Genomic DNA, 20,990 nt, shown 5'->3' on the forward strand with positions numbered 1-20,990 from the left:
CCGACCCAGCAGGGCGCATGCAAGGGATGTGGAAAGAGTTCAAAACAAGGAACCCCAGCCACAGGTCGGCAGGAGACCAGCTCAGCACAGACGGGAAGTCCCGGGCCGACAGGCAGCGCCCATCCCCGTGGGTTTGTTCCTGCTTTGGGGTGTTTCTGTTTTGCGTGACCCTTAGGAAATTAGGAATGGAAGCGTGTCCTTCGCCTGGTGAGGAAACCACAGACAAGGGCGACATCACAGGACAGTGAGAGGTCACGAGTGGGGCGAGAGCGGCCCAGCCACCCCGTTATTCTGCAGTGACCCCGGAGTTCCCGCCGGTGACACCACGACCCATTTCTAGCGGGGAAACCTCTGACTGGGGAGAGGAGACAGCGTTATAATTTGGACAGGCTGCGCCTGTCAACCTAGAAAACTCAAGACATTACACATACACACAAAAAATAGAACTAGTTTAAAAAAAAAAACTTCAGTTAAGAAAGTTGGAAGCAAAATAAATATATGAGAATGAATTGCTTTCCAACATGCTAGCAATACTCATTTGCAAAAAATGTAATGGGAAAGAAATTCGTGGTCAAAATAGTAACAGAAAAACCAAATATTTAGAGATGATTTTTAAAAGAAATGGGTGGAGGGAGAAAAGACTATAAATCTCCACTAAAAGAAGGAAATCTGTGGCTAAAGGGAGAGGCATGTGTCCGGGATGGAAACAATCGACATTTTTAAAAAATGACAACTCTTCCCCTAATCAAGATTGAACGCCGTTCCAAGCAACATCACAGCGAGCATTTTTGGGGGACGTTGATTGAGTTTTTCTATTTTTCATCGGAAAGAAGAAGTGTCCATGAATATTTTGAAAACGAAGAAGAGGGACAGAAAGAACATACATATGGTGCCGGCCTCGGGAACTCTGGAAATGAGCAGCCTTCGGACTCAAGGCAAAAGAACTGGACTCGGCTTAGCGAAGCTGTTCCGTGGGTGTGAGCGGACAGCGCTGACACCAGCCCCCAGCACGCTGGGAGGGAGCAGTTACGTGAGTGGAGGGTCTGTCCCTGTGGGGATGGAAGGCCATAGGTAAGCAAAGGCAGGAGGTCAGAGCAATCCGCATAGACACAGACTTGGAGGCATCGGTAGGAACTCATGTTCAGCTTAACGTGGGTACAGACCGTTGCGTAGAGATTTATAGACACAGATGTAGGCACCGTTTCGATATACACCTACCTCCTTGCTCTCTCAGCTAGGTTCTAGCAGCAATGACACCCTAGCAGCAACCAGCACCCCAAGCCCGCAGATCCTTGTTTCTAAAACTACTATAAAAGGAACCAGGGTGCCTGAGAGAAATTGCTAATCCCAGGACAGGGCAGGACATGTATCAAATGAATCTGGACCCACTCATAGTGCCAGAAAGTAAGATAGTGCTTAAAAATATATATACAACAATGGGGTATGTCAAAGGCACACGGGAGCCAGGGGCAAGAGCTGCTGACGACCACAGGTGGGAAATATTGAGCAACTAAATAAGGCAGTATTAGGTGATAGCCCAAAGTATACAGTAAATATCCGTGAGCCACACTGAACCAATAACTGTGTCGGAGAAGAGAGAAGTCTCTCACATAGAAGAATCCACATGACTTATATACGTGCTCCATCCCCTACTCACATAGGGGCTGCCCTCCCAAGAGGACAGTATGGAAAGGGAAGAAAAAAATAAAGTAACTTCACAGCAGAGACACCTGCCAACCTCAGCCAGGTGATCAAGGTCAACATCAACAGTGAGCAGTCATCTTGAGAGCACGTGCGCTCGATACGATGTGATGAGAATGTTCCGCCCACTGCCCAGTCTGACTGGAGAAAAACACTGGACAAACCACAGCTCAGGGACCAGACACCAGAGCAACGCTGGTCAAGCTCGTCGAAAGCAAGGTCTGAGAAACTGTCACCACCAAGAGGAGCCTAAGGGACATGAGGACGAAACATAACCTGGGACCCTGGGTGGGATTCTGGGACAGAAAAACGACATTAAGGAAAAACCGAAGACATACATGTGGATAGAGAACGGGCTTTAGTTACTAAAAAACGTATCTTTATCGACCCTTTCATTGTGATAAATGCCCAACATAAGATGCTAATAACGGGGGAAACTGGTTGTGGGGTAACTGGAACTTTCTGTACTGTCTTTGCAATAATTCGATAAGTCTACAGCTGTTCTAAAATTTAGAGTTGATGAAACTTTTTTAACTGCCTGCTGATGAATAGATACAGCTAGGAGAAAGAGCTCTCGCTGTCTGTGCCAACGTGGAGGGCGCTGTGCCAAGTGAAATAAGTAGAGAAAGACAAATACTCTATGGTCTCCCTTATATGTGGAATCTAAAAAAAGCCGAACTCATAGACACAAAGCCCCGGGTGTTTACCAGGGGCTGGGGGACGGGGAGATGCTGGCAAGGGGGACGAACGTCCAATGATGAGATGGGTACGTTCTGGGGCTCTAGCGTACAGCGTGTGATTGTAGTCAGTAAGACCGTGTCACATCCTTGACTGTTGCCAAGAGAGCAGATCTTAAATGTTCTCGCCGCAAAAAAGAAGAAATAATTAAGTGACGGATGAAGGTATTAGCTAACGCTGCTTAAATCACTTGCGATTTACAAGTCTATGGAGTCAACACCTCTCCACTGTGAACAAGCCAAGAGAATGTGTCGATTACACCTCAGTAAAGCTGGGGGGGGAGGGAGTGAGTTTTATTTTAAGAAAAAAGAATACAAGGAAGGGTGGGCCCTCTTAGTAGACAGGATGAGCCGAATGGTGACTATGCTGTGCTCCCAGGAGAAGTGCCACCCAACGGGACAGGACGGGAAGCCCAGGTCAGTTCTTGTCAGAGGTCCTGGCAGGTGGCTCCGTTGTTGGAGCCTCGTCCCAGGCACCAGAGAGGCTGCCGTTTGATTTCTGGTCAGGGCACACACGGGAGGCAACTGATTGCTGTTTGTCTCTCACATCGCTGTTTCTCTCTCTCCTGCTTCTTCCCTCTCTAAAATTTAAAAAAAAAAAGGCATATCCTAGGGGAGAGGATAAAAAAATAATCATTAATAAATTCTTAATAAAGTCATCTGAGATAAAGGCAGGATCCAAATGAATGGATTATTCAACCAAATGTATCTAACCAATTAATTATTCCATTCTAAAACAATTACAGTAGATTATTTTTTCACACCATGCATCAATTTTTTTAAATTTCAGGTTAAAGAATTAAATACAACAAGAAAAAGAGAAAATAAATGAAAAAGCTTAGACCATGTACCTAACTGATTTTGTGATAGAAAAAAAAAAAGTATTTCGTAAGCATGAAAGTCAAGAAATTACAAAGGGAGACGTCTGCAGATTCCACTATATTTAAGACTTAAAACATAAACATTTGAACTTCAGAACATCAGGAATGACGAACAATGCAAAAAGCCAACAACCAGGAAAAATACTAACCACATAACAAAATCCAGTTAATCTCATCAATCTCATCAATATCAAGTCCTCAACTGATGAGAAACCCACTAAAAACCCAGTGGAAAAAGGAACTCACATTTACAAAAGAGATTCGCGCCAAAAACGATCGCATGACACGTGAAGACGCACTGAACCTCACCAGCAATGGACGCAAGAAGATGCCATTTTCCATCTTTTGAATTGGGGGGAGGGGGGATGTTTTTATCCTAATTCCCAGTGGTAGGCACAGCTTCTCTGAAACAGCCCCTCAAATGCTTCTGGTAGAAGTTTAAACTCTCAAAACATTTTGTAAAACAATTTAAAGGATCGTCCACCTACTCCGTGTGCTAAAAATGTCCTAAGAATTCCACTTGGAGAAACTTAATCCTAAAAAAAAAAAAAAAAAAAATCAAAGCTGCAGACAAAAGACGAGGTGCTTCTGCAGTATTTTAATAGGGAAACACTGAAAACAATCAGGTTTTCAGCCAAAATGAAACCATTAGCAAAATTCTAACTCGCTAGTTTGGGAACTTTCCACTTTTCTCATTTAAACACTTGGAAACGCCTTGCCAAAGCGCAGGTCCTGGTTTATCTCCGCGCCAGAGCAGCCCAGAACCTCTGACACCTGCCCCACACAGGCAGGTCCTGGGGGTGAGGACGGGGCTTTCCTTGCAGAGGCTCCTGCAGGCACGCAGCCCTGGGGCGGGGGGGGGGGGGTGCAGAATCAGCTAAAACCCCCATTTTTCCAGCTCCCCTTCCACCAAAGGGATGCCATTGGCTGATTCAAAAGGCACAGCTAAACCTACACCACAGCTCCAATCCCTGCTCAGGACCTGCAGCAGCAGTTCACAGTCCATAGAAGGAAATCTCCGCGCTCCAGATCCTCAGCCCCGAAGTCAGAGCCCAGACCCATCTGGCCTCTCCCCCGTTCCCATTTCAGCCCTCCTCCCGCACACCGGTCCCCACATGCCAGCCGCCACCCAGCGAGCTCAGGAAGCACGCGGCTTCCCCAGGTCCCCAGCGCCAGGGAAATGCTTGGAGCCCTCGGTGCACCTGCGCCAGCACGGGCCCCTTCCTCCTCTCAGTCTGTCCCGTCTCCAGCAGCCACCGGCTCCTGCCCCTTCACCCTGGGCGGCTCACAGGCTGTGCACACAGCAGGGGCTCCATAAACACTGAGCCGCCCCCCATGCCTGGACCTGGGGGTGCCTGTCAGGAGGGAGGAGGGCTGGTTCCCTGCTTCACAGAGGATGGGGTGAAGGCTGGAGAGTCCTGCACCCGCTCAGCACCCAGGAGGACAGGAGAGGAGGGGGTGGAAGGGGGCTTAGGGAAGCTGATGGCCAGAGAGGGGGCAGTGAGGACAGCCCGCGGGAGGCCCAGTCCGGGACGCCAGGTTGGGTTCCAACAGGCTGCTCCCTTGCTCTGCAACTGCAGCCCAGCGTTTTAGGGACAAATTACATCACCCTGGCAGGTGGCCTGGGGTAAGTCCCATCCATGTCCTGAGCCTCAGTTTCTCCAAGTGTAAGAGAAGGGGGATGGCATTGGAAGCCCAAGAATGATCCAGAAGGGCGAGAGTTGGGTTGGGGTGGGGGGGTGGCCTGTGTCTGAGCAGAAGGCCCAGGACACACCTCACATCTTCCCAGCTCCCCCACCTGACTGCCCCTGCCCCTGAGGGGGGAGCTGTGCTTTGGATGCTCCCAGAAATACCTTCCTAGCTCCCTGGCTCTGGGCTTTGGGCTTCGGGACCCTCCGGAACCGGAGCTCCTGGAAGCAGAGGGACCTTCACCCTCAGCCGAGGACCACAGGGTCGGGTCATACCCACCGCTGCCCATCCCTCCAGAATCCGGAGTGATGCTGTGACGGGGGCAAACTCTTCCCACGGGGCTGGCCGCCTCACAGCCTGGGCGCTGTGGGTTTTCAGCGCAAGAACACTCTGCAGTACAATCTTGCAAGCTGAGTTCTTCAGGTTGGCTTTCTAACGCTACCCTCTGATAGAAAGGTGATGGCGCAAGGAGATGAAGCAAACAGTGACACAGTAACTGGGATCAGCAGGTGGGCAGGCAGGTGCTCGGCGTGCTCCCCGCCCCCCTGGTGCTGGGGGTCGGAGTTTTTTAATTGAGAAATGCTGGGGGGAAGCCGTCCTCTCGCTCAGAGGAACGTGGGGAACCATCCTCAGCTGTTTCTCCCGAAAGGCCCCACAGTGGGGTCTCCCAGGGGCCCTTGTCAAACGCATGTCCCCAACACTGGGCTGAGAGTTAGGGGCTGGAGGGGACCAGGCAGTGGGAGCAGGGCTGTGGGTGAGGCAACCTGGCCCGCGGGAGCTGCTGTTTTCCCTGGGAAACAGGTGACGGGCCAGCCGGGCAGGAGTGAGTTCACCTGGCCTAGCGGCTCTCCTGGCCTCCCAGCCCGTGCTGGGCGCCGATTCTAAGAATTAACAGAAAGTGAAAACGCAAAGGCTCGTCCACGATGCCTCCTTTCAACGGCTCAGCACTTTGGGGGGCAGTTCTCCCCGGGGAAAGTGAGTCTCGGGAAGGTGGGGTCACTTGCCCAAGTCGCACAGCCAGGAGGTGGCTGCGCAGCACTTGAACGCAGCGCCCCCCAGTTCTCTGCCAGTCGCCTGAACTCGCAAGGCGCGGGACAGGGGACTGTGGGTCCCGGGGAAGGACGGGGCGGTGTCCGGCCCGCCCCGGTGCCCCGGTGGGCTGCGCGCCAGTGCTCAGAAGGCGCTCCGCCCGCCCCGCCTGCGCGCAGCCCTGGGCGTCCAGGTGCGCCTGCAACCGCGGGCGGGCGGGCGGGCGATTAAGCGCTGCCACAGGGCGCGGACGGGGCGCGGTGGGCGCTTCTGGGTCAGGGGAGGGCACCGTGGGAGCGCTACCTGGGTCGTGGAAGGGCACCAGCGCATAGTTGGCGATGGCCCGGCTGCGGTGGCTCAGGCTGCGCTCCAGGATGCGCGAGGCGCCGTCCATCACCTGCACCAGGTCGTCCCACATGGAGCCGGTGACATCGAAGACGATGGCCAGGGTGGCGTCGCCCGTGGCAGGGGCCAGCGCCGACCCGGGCTCGCTGGCCGCCGCTGCGGAGACGGCCAGCAGCAGCCGCAGGAGCAGCGCCGGGGGCATCGTGCTGAGCGCGGCCACGGGCCTCGGCGGCCGAGGCGCAGGTCGTGGCGAACGGACCGTCCGTGTGTCCCGCGCGCTCCGCGGCCGCCCAGTACACGGCTGCGGCGCGCGGACGGTGCGTGCGCTCGGGACAGGGGCTCAAGGCGAGGCGAGGCGGGGTCCCCCTGCTGGGAGCCCGAGGCGGGTCCTAGAGCCCACCCCGTTCAGGGTCACGGGCCCGCCCCCTACGGTGACTCAAACTTTCCCGGCCCCCGCGGCTCGCCAGGCCAGACCCAAGGTTAGGGGAGGACGCGGGGCGGACCGACCGCAGCAGGCGGCGCGGGGGCGGCCAAGGCGGCGAGGGATGCGGCTGCACGGCCGCGGACACCTGCGCCTCTGACACGCGCCCTGCAGTGGGGAGAAGGGAGGGGTGACGCAACAGCCGGGTCCTGGAGGTCTGGCCGCCGCGGAGGCTGGCTGAGTTGTTCCCTCCACCCCATCCCCATAAATGCCCGTCCCGCCCCACCCCACACATGAATCCACAGGGATCTGTGCTTCCCGGTTGTTGAAATTGTTACTGTTATCACAATCCAGCACCAGACGATGAGCGCCTAGTATGTGCTAAGCGTCTTCACACGGTTATTTCCTCCAATGCTCGCTGCAACCGTAGAGGGAGGCACGAGTCTAACCCCATTTTACAGAGAAGCAAACTGAGGCGCGGCATTTACGAACTGAGGTAAGTCATTTGCCCAGCCACTCAGCTCTCAAGTGGTGGAGAAAGGACTAGAAGCCAGATCTAGAAAGATTCCCAGGACCCTCGCCGCTGCTGCCTGGGAGGTCACAGGTCATCCGATGACTCCAGAGGATGGGTGCCCCTCTGCCCGGCCCCCTCCCCCGGCCCCATAGACTGGTGTGAAGGTTCTGGGACACCTGGGAGGTGCGGCGGTGCTTCCTGGGCTCGAGCTAGCCATCCCCTCCCTTCCGCTGCCATTGCTCATCTCGGGCTGTGCCCTCCTGGTTTATTTCTACCCTGGGCGACTCTCACCATTGGCCTAGGAGCCCCTTGAGGCCGGGACTGTCTCTGGGTTCCCCCCATCAGTCCACAGTTTCCAGCCCAGTCCTGGCACAGGATGGGGACCTCACCAAATGCTGCCTGAATAAAGAAGAGCTCTCGCCTGGCCAGGGTGGCTGACTTGTTTGGAGCATCATCCCGTGCACGGAAAGGTCACAGGTTCCATTCCCAGCCAGGGTCATATCTAAGTTGAAACCTTGGTTGGGATGCGTACGGGAGGCAACCAATGGATGTTTCTCTCTCACATCAATGTTTCTCTCCAACCCCCCTTCCTCTCGCTAAAACTATATATATATCTCCCCTAGGTTCGGCTCAGTGGGTAGAGCGTTGGCCTGCGGACTGAAGGGTCTCAGGTTCAATTCCGGTCAAGGGCACGTACCTCCGTTGCAGGCTTCTCCCCAGCCCAGGCCCTGGTTGGAGCATGTGCAGGAGGCAACCAATCGACATGTTTCTCTCACATCGATATTGCTCTCTGTCTTTCCCTCTCTCTTCCACTCTCCCTAAAAATCAATGGAAAAATATGCTCGGGTGAGGATTTTAAAAATAAAATAATAAATAAAATATAAATTAAATAAATAATAAATTAAATAAAAACTTGTTTAAAAAAAAGAGAGAGAGAGAGAGAAGACGACAGTGTTTGTGGCCTGCCTGGTCTGAGCCTTGGACGACAGGGCAGTTCCCCGCCCCTCCCTCAGCCCCTCCTCTGAGAAGACCAGGCTCCCAGGACAGGTGCAGGCAGCCCCGCAAACATGGCTGAGGGCTCTGCGTCTGTGATGGGGGTGTGGGGGGTGAAGAGGGGAAATTTCTCCAGCCCTTGCCCCTCCAGAGCCCCACCCCCTCCCCATACCTCCTGCCTCCCCGGCCATCTCAGGTCACACCCCACTTCTGCGGCTGCTTCAGCACCTTGCTCTGTGACCCCACAGCCCGTGTTGGCCCTTGTCTAGCACTGATCACGCTATTCCCAATGTCATCTATGTGGCAGGGCTGTCCCTCCTACCCCACCTGTGAGCTCTGGGGCAGCAGAGACCCGGTGCCTGGCACATAGCAGGTGTCCAAGGAAGGAATGACACGTGAATGGGTCAGGGGGTGTCAGATGCCTGGTAGCTGAGCGCTGGCCCTGGCGGGGGAGGCCGCACACATCCTCAGGGACCGTGTTCTAGACCAGTGCAAGGCCCACGTGAAGAAGGGCTGGGGTCTGGAGGAAATGGTCGCCGTGGAGCCGCCTGCCTTGTGGGATACGGGCGGAACCAAGTGCCCAGACCCAGGTGAGAGCAGAACTTGGGTCCAAGCTCATGGGAGGTTGAGTCACCTGTACTTCTGGACATGGGCGCTTTAAATCTCACTGGGCTAAGGCCATGATTGGCCCCAGGGCTGGCCAGGGCTGGGCCAGCTGTTGGAGAGAGAAGAGAGGCCCCAGCTGTGGACGGCAAAGGCGGACAGGAGCCAGGAGTCAGGCAGGGCTCACAGGCAGTGACATAGCAGGTAGAGTACAGGGGACCTTTGGGGACAAACAAGTACTTCAGTCATTCACTCTACAAACATTCGCTGAACCTAAGCTGGGTGTCAGGCACTCTGCTAGGCACTGTTGGGGGAGGGGGGCGTACAGATGTGCAAGACATGCTTTCTACCCTGGGGAGAAGATACACGTAAACAAATAATTCCAAGGCGATGACATAAGTGCTAATAGAGGAATTACCAAGAGCTCTGGGAGCTCAGAGGAAGGAGTGTCTGAGCCTAAGGGGTCAGAGGAGGCCACAGAGTGAGCTGAGAAGCCTGCAAGAACAGAGGGGAAGGGCATTTGAGGGCCAGGAACAGCATGTGCAAAGGCAAGAGGACAGGAGTGACCTACTCTGGCCCAGTGAGCCTGGAGGGTGACAGCAGAGCAGGGGACAAAGGCCAGATCTTGAAGGACCTTAAATGTCTTGTGAAGGTCGTGGGGTTTTTCCAAAGGCCCTGAGAAGCTACTGAAGGAGGAGTGGGGTCAACATGATCCGATTTGCATTTCGAAAGGTCACAGGGGCAGGAGTTCCAAGGGTAGATCTTAGAGACACCAAGGAGCCATAAACCTACTCCCGGAGGACGTAAGAGCAGAGCTGGCCCCGAAGAAAGTGAGATGCTTCTCCTAGGCCTGATCCCAAGGGCAAGTGGACCATGAATTTGAGTCCTGAAATAGCCTTGTGACCTAGCGCAAGGCTCTCCCTCTCTGGCCCTTCGTTTCCCCATTTGTGGAATTATTTGAGATGGGCGGGGCTAACGAGATGACCTCCCTGGTTCTTGCAGCCCCACCACTCTGCAGCCACCACCAGGGGTCCCTTGGAGACAAGGGCAGGATGCAAGAGACCATCTGAGCTCACATGGCGAAGCCTCCACCAGTTGCCATGGAAGGGAGCCTTGGGTGGGCACCACCTTCCCATCCAGAGTGGCCAGAGGTGCTGCCCCAAGCATGGGCCTCTCTGGGTGCTCCGTGCCTCCATGTATGTAACCATGGCAGCACCGAGCATGAGCACAGAAGGCCCAGAGGAAACAACCAAAACCTCATCAATCATCTCCCATCCTACCACCTCGACTCTCCAGGCCACCTGGGATCCAAGTTCTGAACTCAAGATAATCCACATTTTTCTTCTGTTGCCAGCAGGGCGGTCTCAGCGGAGCTGCTTGTTTCCTAACATACCACATGTTTGCTGTGGAGAGCACCAGGGGCCTGGCCGTCCAGGCCTGTCCACTCTGTCTACACTAGGGATCCAAGACCAGCTGGGGGGCTGGATCAGAACCCAGAACTTGGGCGGTTAAAAAAAGGTGGCCCCTCCCTACCAGTGGGGCTGGTGGTGGAGAGCGTCTGCCCAGTCCTCACTGAAAGCCCATCACCTGAGGAACGCCCTCTCATTAGATCCCCCCAACAGCCCAGCCACTCAGATCAATGTCCCCTCTTCACCTGACAGGTGAGGACACTGAGGCAGAGGTGAAGGCCTGTGTCCAGGCTGAACTTTGCATTCCTATCTGCCTTTCCCCAGAGCCTAGGATGGATCCACCCCTCCACGCTGCCTCAGACACGGGGGGGGGGGGGGGGGGGGAGGTTGGTACAGAGCTCCCAGCTGCAGAACTTCCAGAACAAATGTGGGAGCAGCAACTCGGGCTGGATTCAGACTCAAGTTTCAGACATTTAGCTCCTTTGAAATGCTGGAAACTCATCTCCTACCCATATTCAACCAAACTGCCTGGGCAAAATGAGAGGAGAGAAAGAGAGAGAGAGAGAAAAACAACCATGTAGAGAGCAGGTGAGTCTGCCCCTCAGTCTGTAGACCAGCCGTGGGCAAACTACGGCCCGTTTGAAATGAATAAAACTAAAAAAAAAAAAGACCGTACCCTTTTATGTAATGATGTTTACTTTGAATTTATATTAGTTCACACAAACACTCCATCCATGCTTTTGTTCCGGCCCTCCGGTCCAGTTTAAGAACCCACTGTGGCCCTCGAGTCAGAAAGTTTGCCCACCCCTGCTGTAGACGCACACAACCAGGACCTGAGAAGTAGGAAGTCTCACAGCCTCATTTCTCTTCTCTGGGAAGGAATGAAAGAAATAGGGGAGGGCCCAGCCGGTGTGGCTCAGTGGTTGAGTGTCGACCCATGAACCAGGAGGTCATGGTTTGATTCCTGGTCAAGGCACATGTCCGGATTGAGGGATCAATCCCCCAGTAGGGGGCATGCAGGAGGCAGCCTATCAATGATTCTCATTATTGATGTTTCTATCTCTCTCTCCCTGAAATCAATGAAACATTTTTTAAATCTAAAAAACAAACAAAAAGAATTAGGTGAGGGCCTGGAGGGCAGGACTAGCAGAGAGTTGAAGGAACTGACAACTTGGAAAGATGGAGCTACTGAGGATAAGGACGAGGAGCCAGGAAGCTCCACTCAGCACCACTGTTCGAGGGCTCCGAGCAGCCAGGCACCCGAGTGATTTACTGCTGAGCCCAGTCCCTCGATGGGACCAGCCTCCAAAACACATGTACCATAAGGAATGGCTTGAGAGCGTCCCAAGAAATAGCTGAGCAGCTCAAGAGACACAGGAACCGTTGCCCATCCCCATGTTTTCAAAAACAAACAAATGAGCTAAACCAGAGCCAGCAGCTAAGATTCGCTCCCCACCCCCCAGACCTGGCCCACAGCCCTCCGGATGGAGCTCACGTGTCACTGAGCCCCTGATGCTGTCGTGGGTGGAGAAGGAGCCAGCCTCATCAGCAGGTGGTCCTTGCTCCCTGTGCTGTAGAGAAAGCCATGATGTCACCTTTATCATTGTCCTCGGTGGCTGGCAAGAATATCTGGAATGAGTAGAAATGTACTCAGTCCCTTTTATTCTTTCTCTCATAATTATAAATCCCATTTTGGCCGACGCTTTTGGCTTCTTATCCTAAAGGCTCCCACCCCGCTCCCCGGCCCCCACTTCCTGGAGAGCCTGGCTTTGCCCCAGCTTTCTGACTCAGGTGTCCATTCTTCTTCCAGGTGACTTGAGGGTGGGTGATCCTTCTCTCTCTCCAAGGGAGGTCCTGATGGGCCAGGTTACCCCTGTGGGTTGGGAAGGGGCTTCTAATGCAGTTCTGGCCAATGGGACATGCAGGAATGTGGGCTAGCCTGTCTCCAGAAGAGACACAAAAGAACAAACAACATGGTCTGAAGCCTTACTCTAAAGCAGCAGTAACGACGACAGTGTGGTACAGGAAAAAGGAAGAGGGACAGGCCAATGGGACAGAAAAGAGAGTTCAGAAACAGATTCGCACATACGTGGGCAATTGATTCTCGACAGAGGTGCCCGTGGGGAAAGGAAGGTCTTCTCAGCGAATGGTGTTGGAACAGCTGGATAACCATATGGAAAAAACAGTGAACCTGGATCCCTACCTCACGCCATACACAAAAATCCACTTGGGATGTTTCACAGGCCTAAGGGTAAGAGCTAAAGGATAAAGCTTCTGGAAAAAGAGGCACAAGGAAGAAAAGGCCCCTGCTCTTCCACCTGCTGGGCCTGCATGGGAGCCCTGAGCTTTGCAGCCTGAGACCATGAGGAAGCCAGCCTGGCGGGAAGGGAAACTAATAGAGTGCTTTGGAGCTTCCCAACAGGTGGCTTTCTTGTCACGTGGCCAATGCATTTGCCTTAGCGTTAAGCCAGGTGGGTTGCGTTCTCCGCTATTCGAAGCCCAAAACATTCTCACTGAGACATGCCTATCCTTTTGTTTTTTCCTGGTGTGGTGTACAGTTCTACACAATTATTTCCTCTCCATCAGCAAACAGAAAATCACATACATGCCTTTTCATGAGTAATTTAAGTGATTATCAAACAATTTTTTCTTTACCTCGATTTCTTTAAAAAAAAAACATTTTAAATATATTCTTATTGATTTCAGAGAGGAAGGGAAAGGGAGCGAGAGAAACATCAATGATGAGAGTGAATCATGGATTGGCTGCCTTCTGCATGCGCCTCCTCCTCCCCCCCCCCCCCCCCGCCCGCAACCACTGGGGACCAAGCCCACAACCCTGGCATGTGACCTTGACCAGAATCAAACCCTTTGGTCCACAGGTCGGCGCTCTATCCACTGAGCCAAACTAGCCAAAGCCTAGATTTCTTCTTATATGTTGACTTTGAAATTCAACCCCCCCGGGAAGGGGCTGAGGTACCCCGAGGGAAGAGCTGCGATTGTCCACTGCAGGAAGTGCCCCCAAAGGACAGAGAGCACCCTGACTCAGTCTCCTACATCCCCAAGCCCTAGCAGAGCACCTGGCAGAGTAAGGCCTCAGCAAATAATGGGTGAATAGAACAAGAGAAGCTCTAGCCCTTTCATTCACTGCTTTAGAAGCCCACCAGCTTAGTCAGTACAATTAAAATACTGCTTAATTTAGACTCTCCCGTTAGCTGAGTAATCTGACCCCGGTGTCTGAAGAGCATGGTCAGAATTGGACGGTTTTTGTCTGGGGGACGGAGTCGTTAGAGCCAGCGATTCTATAAGGGCCCACCTGCCCCCAGATCAGGACCCTCCTGTCACAGATGCTTCCCCTCCTGCTGGGCACCACCCCTCCCTGTTAAACAGCAAAGATGAAGTGATTTGATTCCAGAAGCCTCTGGGATGCAGCACTTGGCTGAGACACGACATCCCCAGCCCTTTCCCATCAGAACATTAGCTTGGACTGTTCAGCAGACTGGCTCTTGTCAACAAAAGATTCTGAGAGCCTGTCTCCAAGGTAATGGAAATGATGCATGACGGCCAAGAAAAATTACGGCACAGCATTGAAGGACGCCGGGTCAAAAAGAGCAGGGCAGCGGGGATGTTCGGCGGTGCAGCCGCTGTGGAAATGGTTTAGTGGTTCCTCAAAAGTTAAAAAGGCCCGGCCAGTGTGGCTCAGTGGTTGAGTATTGACCTATGAACCAGGAGGTCACGGGTCAGGGCACATGACCGGGTTGTGGGCTCCAGTAGGGGGCATGTAGGAGGCAGCCGATCAATGATTCTCTCTCATCATTGATATTTCTATCCCTCTCTCCCTCTCCCTTCCTCCATATCAGTGGTTCTCAACCTTCCTAATGCCACGACCCTTTCATACAGTTCCTCATGTTGTGGTGACCCCCAATTTCATTGTTACAAATTGAACATAATTAAAGCATAGTGATTAATCACAAAAACAATATGTAATTATATATGTATTTTCTGATGGTCTTAGGCGACCCCTGTGAAAGGGTCGTTCGACCCCCAAAGTGGTCGCGACCCACAGGTTGAGAACCGCTGCTCTATATGGTCCAGCAATTCCACTCCTAGGTATACACCCCAAAGAACTGAAAATGGATCTTTAAACAAAAACTTGTACGGCAATGTTTATAGCAGCATCACTCCCAGTAGCCAAAAGGTAGAGACAACCCGAATGTCCATCACAGGCGAATGGATAAACAGAATGTGGTCCATCCACACAACAGAATATTATTCTGCAATTACAAGGAACGGTGCGTGCTACTGCGGGGTGAACCTTAAAAACATCATGGTAAGGTGAAAGAAGCCGACACAAAAGGCCACATACCTGGAATCTGGAAAGGCCCACAATATGAAATAGGCAAATCCCTGGGGACAGAAAGCTGATTCACGGCTGTCTAGGGCTGGTGGTGGGAGCAGCGTCTCTTTTTGGGGTGATAAAATGTTCTGGAACAAGACAGAGGTGATGGTTGCACGGCATTGTGCATGTCCTAAATGCCACTGAAGTGTGCACTTTAAAATAATTTAAACGGTGAATTTTATGTCGTGTGTATTTTACTACAATTCAAAAGAAAAGGGCAGGGCGTGGTGCCCGGGGAGGCGGGTGGAAAGCCAGCGTAAGGCTTTCCCAGTGGCCGGGGGGGCCTGGGGAGGCCCGCGGCAGCGGGGCCCTGGATCCTGCCACCGCCCCGCACCCCGGCCCAGTCTCCTTTAACTTCCTGCCGATTCAATTTCCCCACAGAAATCTCCCCCCAGGGGTCCATGCCACTAACATGATGTCAATCAAGAGAACAGATGGAGCCTGACAACTGCACCAGGACAGCTGACCTTTGATTAAAGCAGAGATTGCAAAAGGGTTTAGAGGAACGATTTTTAAATTAATGGCGCCTGGAGCTGCTTCCCGAGAAACCCAACTTGGAAAATCTGAAGGAGAGAAATGGTGCTCCCCGGCCCAGACAGCAGGCCGTGACCTCCTTAGCGTGAAGAGCAGCTGCTTGCCAAGTGCCAAGATTTATGAGGTGGACTGCGTTACAAAAAGAGATCTGATTACGTCTCCTTTGACATTTAGTAAAAACAGGCCTCCATCGCAGGAAAAAGCCTCAGGAATAAAGTGGTTAGTGGTTTCTGCACAAATTGTCCAGTATGTGCCCCGGAGTGTGCATGCCCTGCGAGTGCTGGCCACCCAATATGCTAGAAGGCCAGTTCCTGGATTTCCCGCCCGCCTTGCAGCTGAGGCACGGGGGTGTGTCATGGGCTCTGCCCATCAAATACACTGGTGCTGGCCTTTGGGTCCAGAGCCAGGCACAAAGAAGCTGGTACCGCCCCGCGCTCCCCCCCCATGGCAGTGGCAGCAAGATCAAGTTCCTGGTGTGACGGGGCCGTGGTACCAGCCATGGCCTCTAGTGGTCAGACTAGAGCTGTGATGGAAGCACCGAGCATAATTTTGTAGCTCAGTGTGAGCGCCCAATCGTGCTGCTTAAAGCAGCAAAGGTTCGCTTCGGTTGTCTACCATTAAGAACGCTGCTCCATTCCTTCTGGTAATGGGTTCCAACAGACTTCCTCCAACCAAAGAGTGGTCACATGACCCCGGCTGAACCCATCATGTTGTCCCATTTCTCCAGCTACCGTGATTGCTCATGTGACACTAGGAGAGCCAATCGAAATCCTTCCCTGGGATGTTTCCACTGCTGCTTCTGGGTGATGGGACTCATGGGTGGTGAATGGGGGCTGCCAGCAGCCCTGTTCCCACCTCCAGGGCGGAGGCCATCTGCAGGAGGAGAGTGTGATGCCAGCAGAAACAAGAAGCAGAGAGGAAGAGAGAGAAAGCCGGACGTCCTGGAGTCCCTGCTCCCCCCAGACTTTCTGTGGTGTCATCCAATGAGGTGGTAATTTCTCTTTTCCTGCCGAGGCTCTCTCGGGTTGGGTTTCCACCTTTTATAACAAAAGTCCCAAATACCGAAGGTGGAGCAATGTTACTTTATTCAGGAAATGGCTTCATGCGCCTTTCTCTTGAGATGGCAACTGGCTTACGGTTAAAAGGAGCAAAGCCCCTGAGCATTGAGACACCACTGGCAGAACAGGTCAGTGTTAGTCCGTCAGCAGACATTCACGGAGCATCTTCCTGCCCGGCACCGGCACCGGCACCGTCACAGTGTGGGAAGCGATCTGGCCTCCAGCTAACACTCAGTAATTGCTGGGTCATTATCTCGGCTCTCATCTCCTTCCCACTTACAGCCCAAGGGGTTGCGGAGGGAGGGGCAGGAGAAGGCGAGTTCAGGATTTGGGATAGGTTGTTTCCCCTTTTCTCCCAAATATCTCCAATTCAGGCCCCAGCCCAGGGGTTCCTCCGAGCTCTGTGACCTTGAACGAGGGGAAATATGTTTTTTGATTATAACCAGAAAAGTGTGCTCACCGAGGGAGATGACGACCTGCTCTTGGAGCAAGCGGTGCACTTTAAATAGAGCTCTTTCAACATCAAGGAGTTCCCTGAGCTCCGGCTCCTGCCGTCCCTGCCAAGTCCCCCTGCTGGCGTGGGGAACACAGTTCTGCACCTTCTGGGCCTGGAAAGAGAGAAAACCTACTCCCCAAGCTCCTGTAGGGTGTCCCCCAAATTAATGCATTGAACCCGACAGCTTGGCCTCTGTCCGACCTTTGGGCCCAGCTGGGCAAGAAGTCATAGCCAAAGGGTACACGGTGCGGCTCCAAGGCCTCACAGTCAAGTTGGTCTTCACTCCTGGAAACTCTGGCGTATTGGCAAGGGGGTGTTCCACCCTACAGCCCCCCACTCAGCCTCCTAACAGTCCCTTTCAACACGCCTCCCTCGAAAGCCTCATCCTCACAGTCCCTCTCCAGGTCTCTTTCCTCTTCTCACTGCCGCTCTCCTCGCCCTTCCCAATTGATTCTTTTCTCTTTCCAATAGCATGAGAGTCCATTAAACATCTACACAAGGGGTCCTCAAACTTTTTAAACAGGGGGCCAGTTCACTGTCCCTCAGACCGTTGGAGGGCCGGACTATAGTTTAAAAAAAACTATGAACAAATTCCTATGCACACTGCACATATCTTATTTTGAAGTAAAAAAACAAAACGGGAACAAATACAATATTTGTATTTGCATGTGGCCCGTGGGCTGTAGTTTGAGGACCCCTGATCTACACTAATAAAAGAGAAAGATGGAAATTGACCGTACCTTCATGATGCCCACAAGCCAATCAGGAGCGAGTATGCAAATTAACCCAACAAAGATTGTGGGTTAATTTGCATACGCAGGTGCTGAGGGGGCAGGGCGGGTTGGGACGTCGTCGCCATGGTGACGACGCAGGCATTCCGCACCGCCCCAGCCACTCCGGGCCTCTGGGCAGTGTGGGAAGGCAGAAAGGCAGCTCCAGGCCGTAGCAAAGGCGGTGCTGGCAGCCAGGGGAAGGAAGGCCCATTCTTGCACAAATCTTCATGCATCAGGCCTCTAGTGTTCAATAAGTTCTGGGTATATATGTGTTCGGATGTACATAGGTGGTGTCTGAAACCCAACCACTCACCATGAACTCCCCTTAGGGAGCAGGGGGACCGGTGGGATTCAAACCCACGTGTGTCTGCCTCCCGGGACCACGCAATGAGCAACACCAAGGCAGCCGGGGGGACTCAGCCTCCTGAGGGGCAAGCCGTCTTGTCCTTCATGAGCAGCATGTTGTCCCGTGCTTAGCCGACACCTACACAGGGGGCCTCAGCTTCTCTGTCATCGGTAGAATCAGGGGATAGACAGTCAACCACCGGTGCCCAGTTGGCATTTATAGAACACTCCACCCAGCAATGTCAGAATGCACAGTCCTTTCGACTGCAAGTGGGACAGTCACCAAGAGAGCCCGTATCTGGGTCACAGGGAACCTTAACAAATGTAAGAGAATTAACGCAGACCAAGTATGCTCTCAGACAGTGGAAGGGACCTAGAAGTCAATAAGGAAAATAGAGGCAACGCACCAACATACTTGTGGGGAAGGTAAAGTGGTGCTTGGGGAGCATTTATAGCACGAAATGCTCATGTCAGAAAAGAAGGAAGGTCTCAAATCAGTAATCTAGGCTTCCACATCGAGAAACTAGAAAAATCCCGGCCGGCATGGCTCAGCGGTTGAGCGTCAACCTATGAACCAGGAGGTCATGGTTTGATTCCCAGTCAGGGCACATGCCCAGGCGATGGGCTCAATCCCAGTGTGGGGTATGCAGGAGGCAGCCAATCAATCATTCTCTCTCATCACTGATTTTTCTCTCTCTCCCTTTCCCTTCCTCTCTGAAATCAATTATATATATATATATATATATATATATATATATATATATATATGGCATTTTTTTAAAGAAACTAGAAAAAGAAGATCAAAATAAGGCTAAACCATAAGGAAGAAAACAAAGATTTAAAATTGATGAAGTTGAAATCAGGAAACCTGTAGAGAAAAACAGTGAAACCAAAACTTGGTTCTCTGAAAAGATCAGTAAAATGAATAAACTTCTAGCAAGACTTGCAAAGCAAAAAAGGAGAGGAAATTTATGAATAGCAGGGACAAAAACAGGGATATCATTACAGACCACACAGACAATAAAGGGATAAGAAGGGAATAGTGAGAGCAACTCTGTGCACATAAACCCAATAATGTGGACGAAATGGACAAATTCCTCAACAGCTACAAAATACCACAAGTCCCCGAGGTGAAATAGATAACCTGGCTCATCCTATAGAGCAAAGACATGGAATCTGTAGTTTTAAAACGTTCCAAAAAGGAGGACTCCTTGGCCCAGATTACTTCCTGGTGAATTATACTAAATATTTAAAGGGGGACAAAATTCTACCTGATAAAAGAAAAGGGAGCACTTTATACTCATTTTGTGAGACCAGCATTGATTACCCTGATACCAAGACCAGATAAACACATACAATAAAAGAAACCCTCAGCCCTGGCCAGTGTTGCCCAGTGGTTGAGCATCATCCTGTGCACCAAAAGATTGCTGGTTGATTCCCAGTCAGGGCACATGCCCAGATTGGGGGCTCCATCCCCAGTAGGGGGCATGCAGGAGGCATGACACATATTCATTTGGGCCTTCCAAAATGAAAGTGGTTTCCCACAATATTGCAAAGACGCCTCCTCGCCTCTAAGGCAACCAGCAGCCCAGTGACTACAGTGGGATCCACCCTCCGTGGGGTGACAACGGTACCAGAGTGACTCTGCCCTGCCCTTCTCCCACTCTCCGAACAACGGTATTTTACCCTTGGTCACATCTGGTACCTCTAAGATCTGCTTGTGCTGGGGAAAGGGCACTGTTTCTAGGGCAGGAGTTTGAAGAGACCATGGGAGTTCTGGTCTCCCTGTCTCAAGGCGGCTGGCAAGGTCCTGCGTCCAATGTCAGGCCAGGCTGCCAGCACCCTCACTGTGGTTTCCCCGGGGAAACCCAGCTAGCCTAGTCTCCTGGGGCCTCCCACCTTATCCGGGGCCAACACCCCCCTTCTCCTCCCCCCACCCAGACCTTTAGTCATTCAGCAAAATAATGCCCTCCCTCAGGAGTCCTTCCCACTGGGCCCCTGGGCCCCTGAGCCCTGGAGGAGGGCAGAGGGGAAGGAGAGGAGATGGGAAGGTGTGAGTGAGAAGAGGTGATGCGGGGAGCACGCGGAGCACGCGGCTGCACACGTTTTGACTATATCGCTTAGGCAACCATGGAGACTTTAGAGGAAACATTTGTAGGTGGCACCTGATCGTTTAAAATGGCCCAGTGGCCCTAACCGGTTTGGCTCAGTGGATAGAGCGTCGGCCTGCAGACTGAAGGGTCCCAGGTTCGATTCCGGTCAAGGGCATGTGCCTGGGTTGTGGGCACATCCCCAGTAGGGGTGTGCAGGAGGCAGCTGATCGATGTTTCTCTCTCATTGATGTTTCTGACTCTTATTCCTCTCCCTTCCTCTCTGTAAAAAATCAATAAAATGTATTTAAAATGACCCAGTGGACCCCGCGGTGTATTAGGTAGAATATAAATTTGGCTGTTTTTGCACAGAGACCCAAGCCGGCTCAATCAAGTTAGAGGTGTGTTCCTCTCCCTCCTAACGGTACCGGCGTAAATGGTCCAGGGCTGGTGGCCGCTGCAGGTGTCGGGACTCGGGCTACAGGAGGGCTTGTTGCCTGGTCCTCGGTCCCGTCAGCGGGAAGGAGTGGCAGGAAGGGAAGTTGTGCTCATCGCTCTCATCCCATTGGTCAGAACTGAGTCACGTGGCCGCACTCGGCTGCAAGGGAGGCTGGGAAATGTAGTCCTTTATAACATGCATCCGGGTGAGCAGCTATAAATGGATCAAGAGATGTGGTCAGGTAGAAGGCTGGACCGTACCTCTGTGAGCTCACTTTTCCTAAATTCGGGCGGCCTTCCAAGCCCCTTTCATGCCACCCTGAGGCTCCTCCAGACCAGGGACCCTGGAGGATATAAAGTTTCTGATCCTGGATGTGACCTGGGCCCTGTCACGGGGGCAGGGCAGGCTGCAGGGGGCCACGCCAGGGAGGCAGCAAGCAGGGCAGAGGTCCACATGGCGTTCCCCACTCTCCCTTTTCTTCTCTGTGTGGAGGTGCCCCAAGCCGGCCTCTGGGGAGTAACATTTAGGGAGACACTT

The 20,990-nt window shown here is 52.7% G+C and overlaps 1 protein-coding gene across 1 annotated transcript in view; it reads right to left on the reverse strand.

Moving 5' to 3' along the window:
• The window catches only part of HMCN2 (hemicentin 2), a 136,104-nt gene extending 129,411 nt beyond the window's left edge, over positions 1-6,693 (reverse strand). The window contains exon 1 of the mRNA XM_036329346.1: positions 6,341-6,693. Coding sequence (XP_036185239.1) covers positions 6,341-6,584 — 244 coding nt within the window. The 5' untranslated portion in view covers positions 6,585-6,693. The remainder of the gene's footprint in view (positions 1-6,340) is intronic.
• Positions 6,694-20,990: the final 14,297 nt, after the last annotated feature.

Source organism: Myotis myotis, unplaced genomic scaffold (assembly GCF_014108235.1).
Source record: "Myotis myotis isolate mMyoMyo1 unplaced genomic scaffold, mMyoMyo1.p scaffold_m19_p_12, whole genome shotgun sequence".
NCBI lineage: Eukaryota > Metazoa > Chordata > Mammalia > Chiroptera > Vespertilionidae > Myotis > Myotis myotis.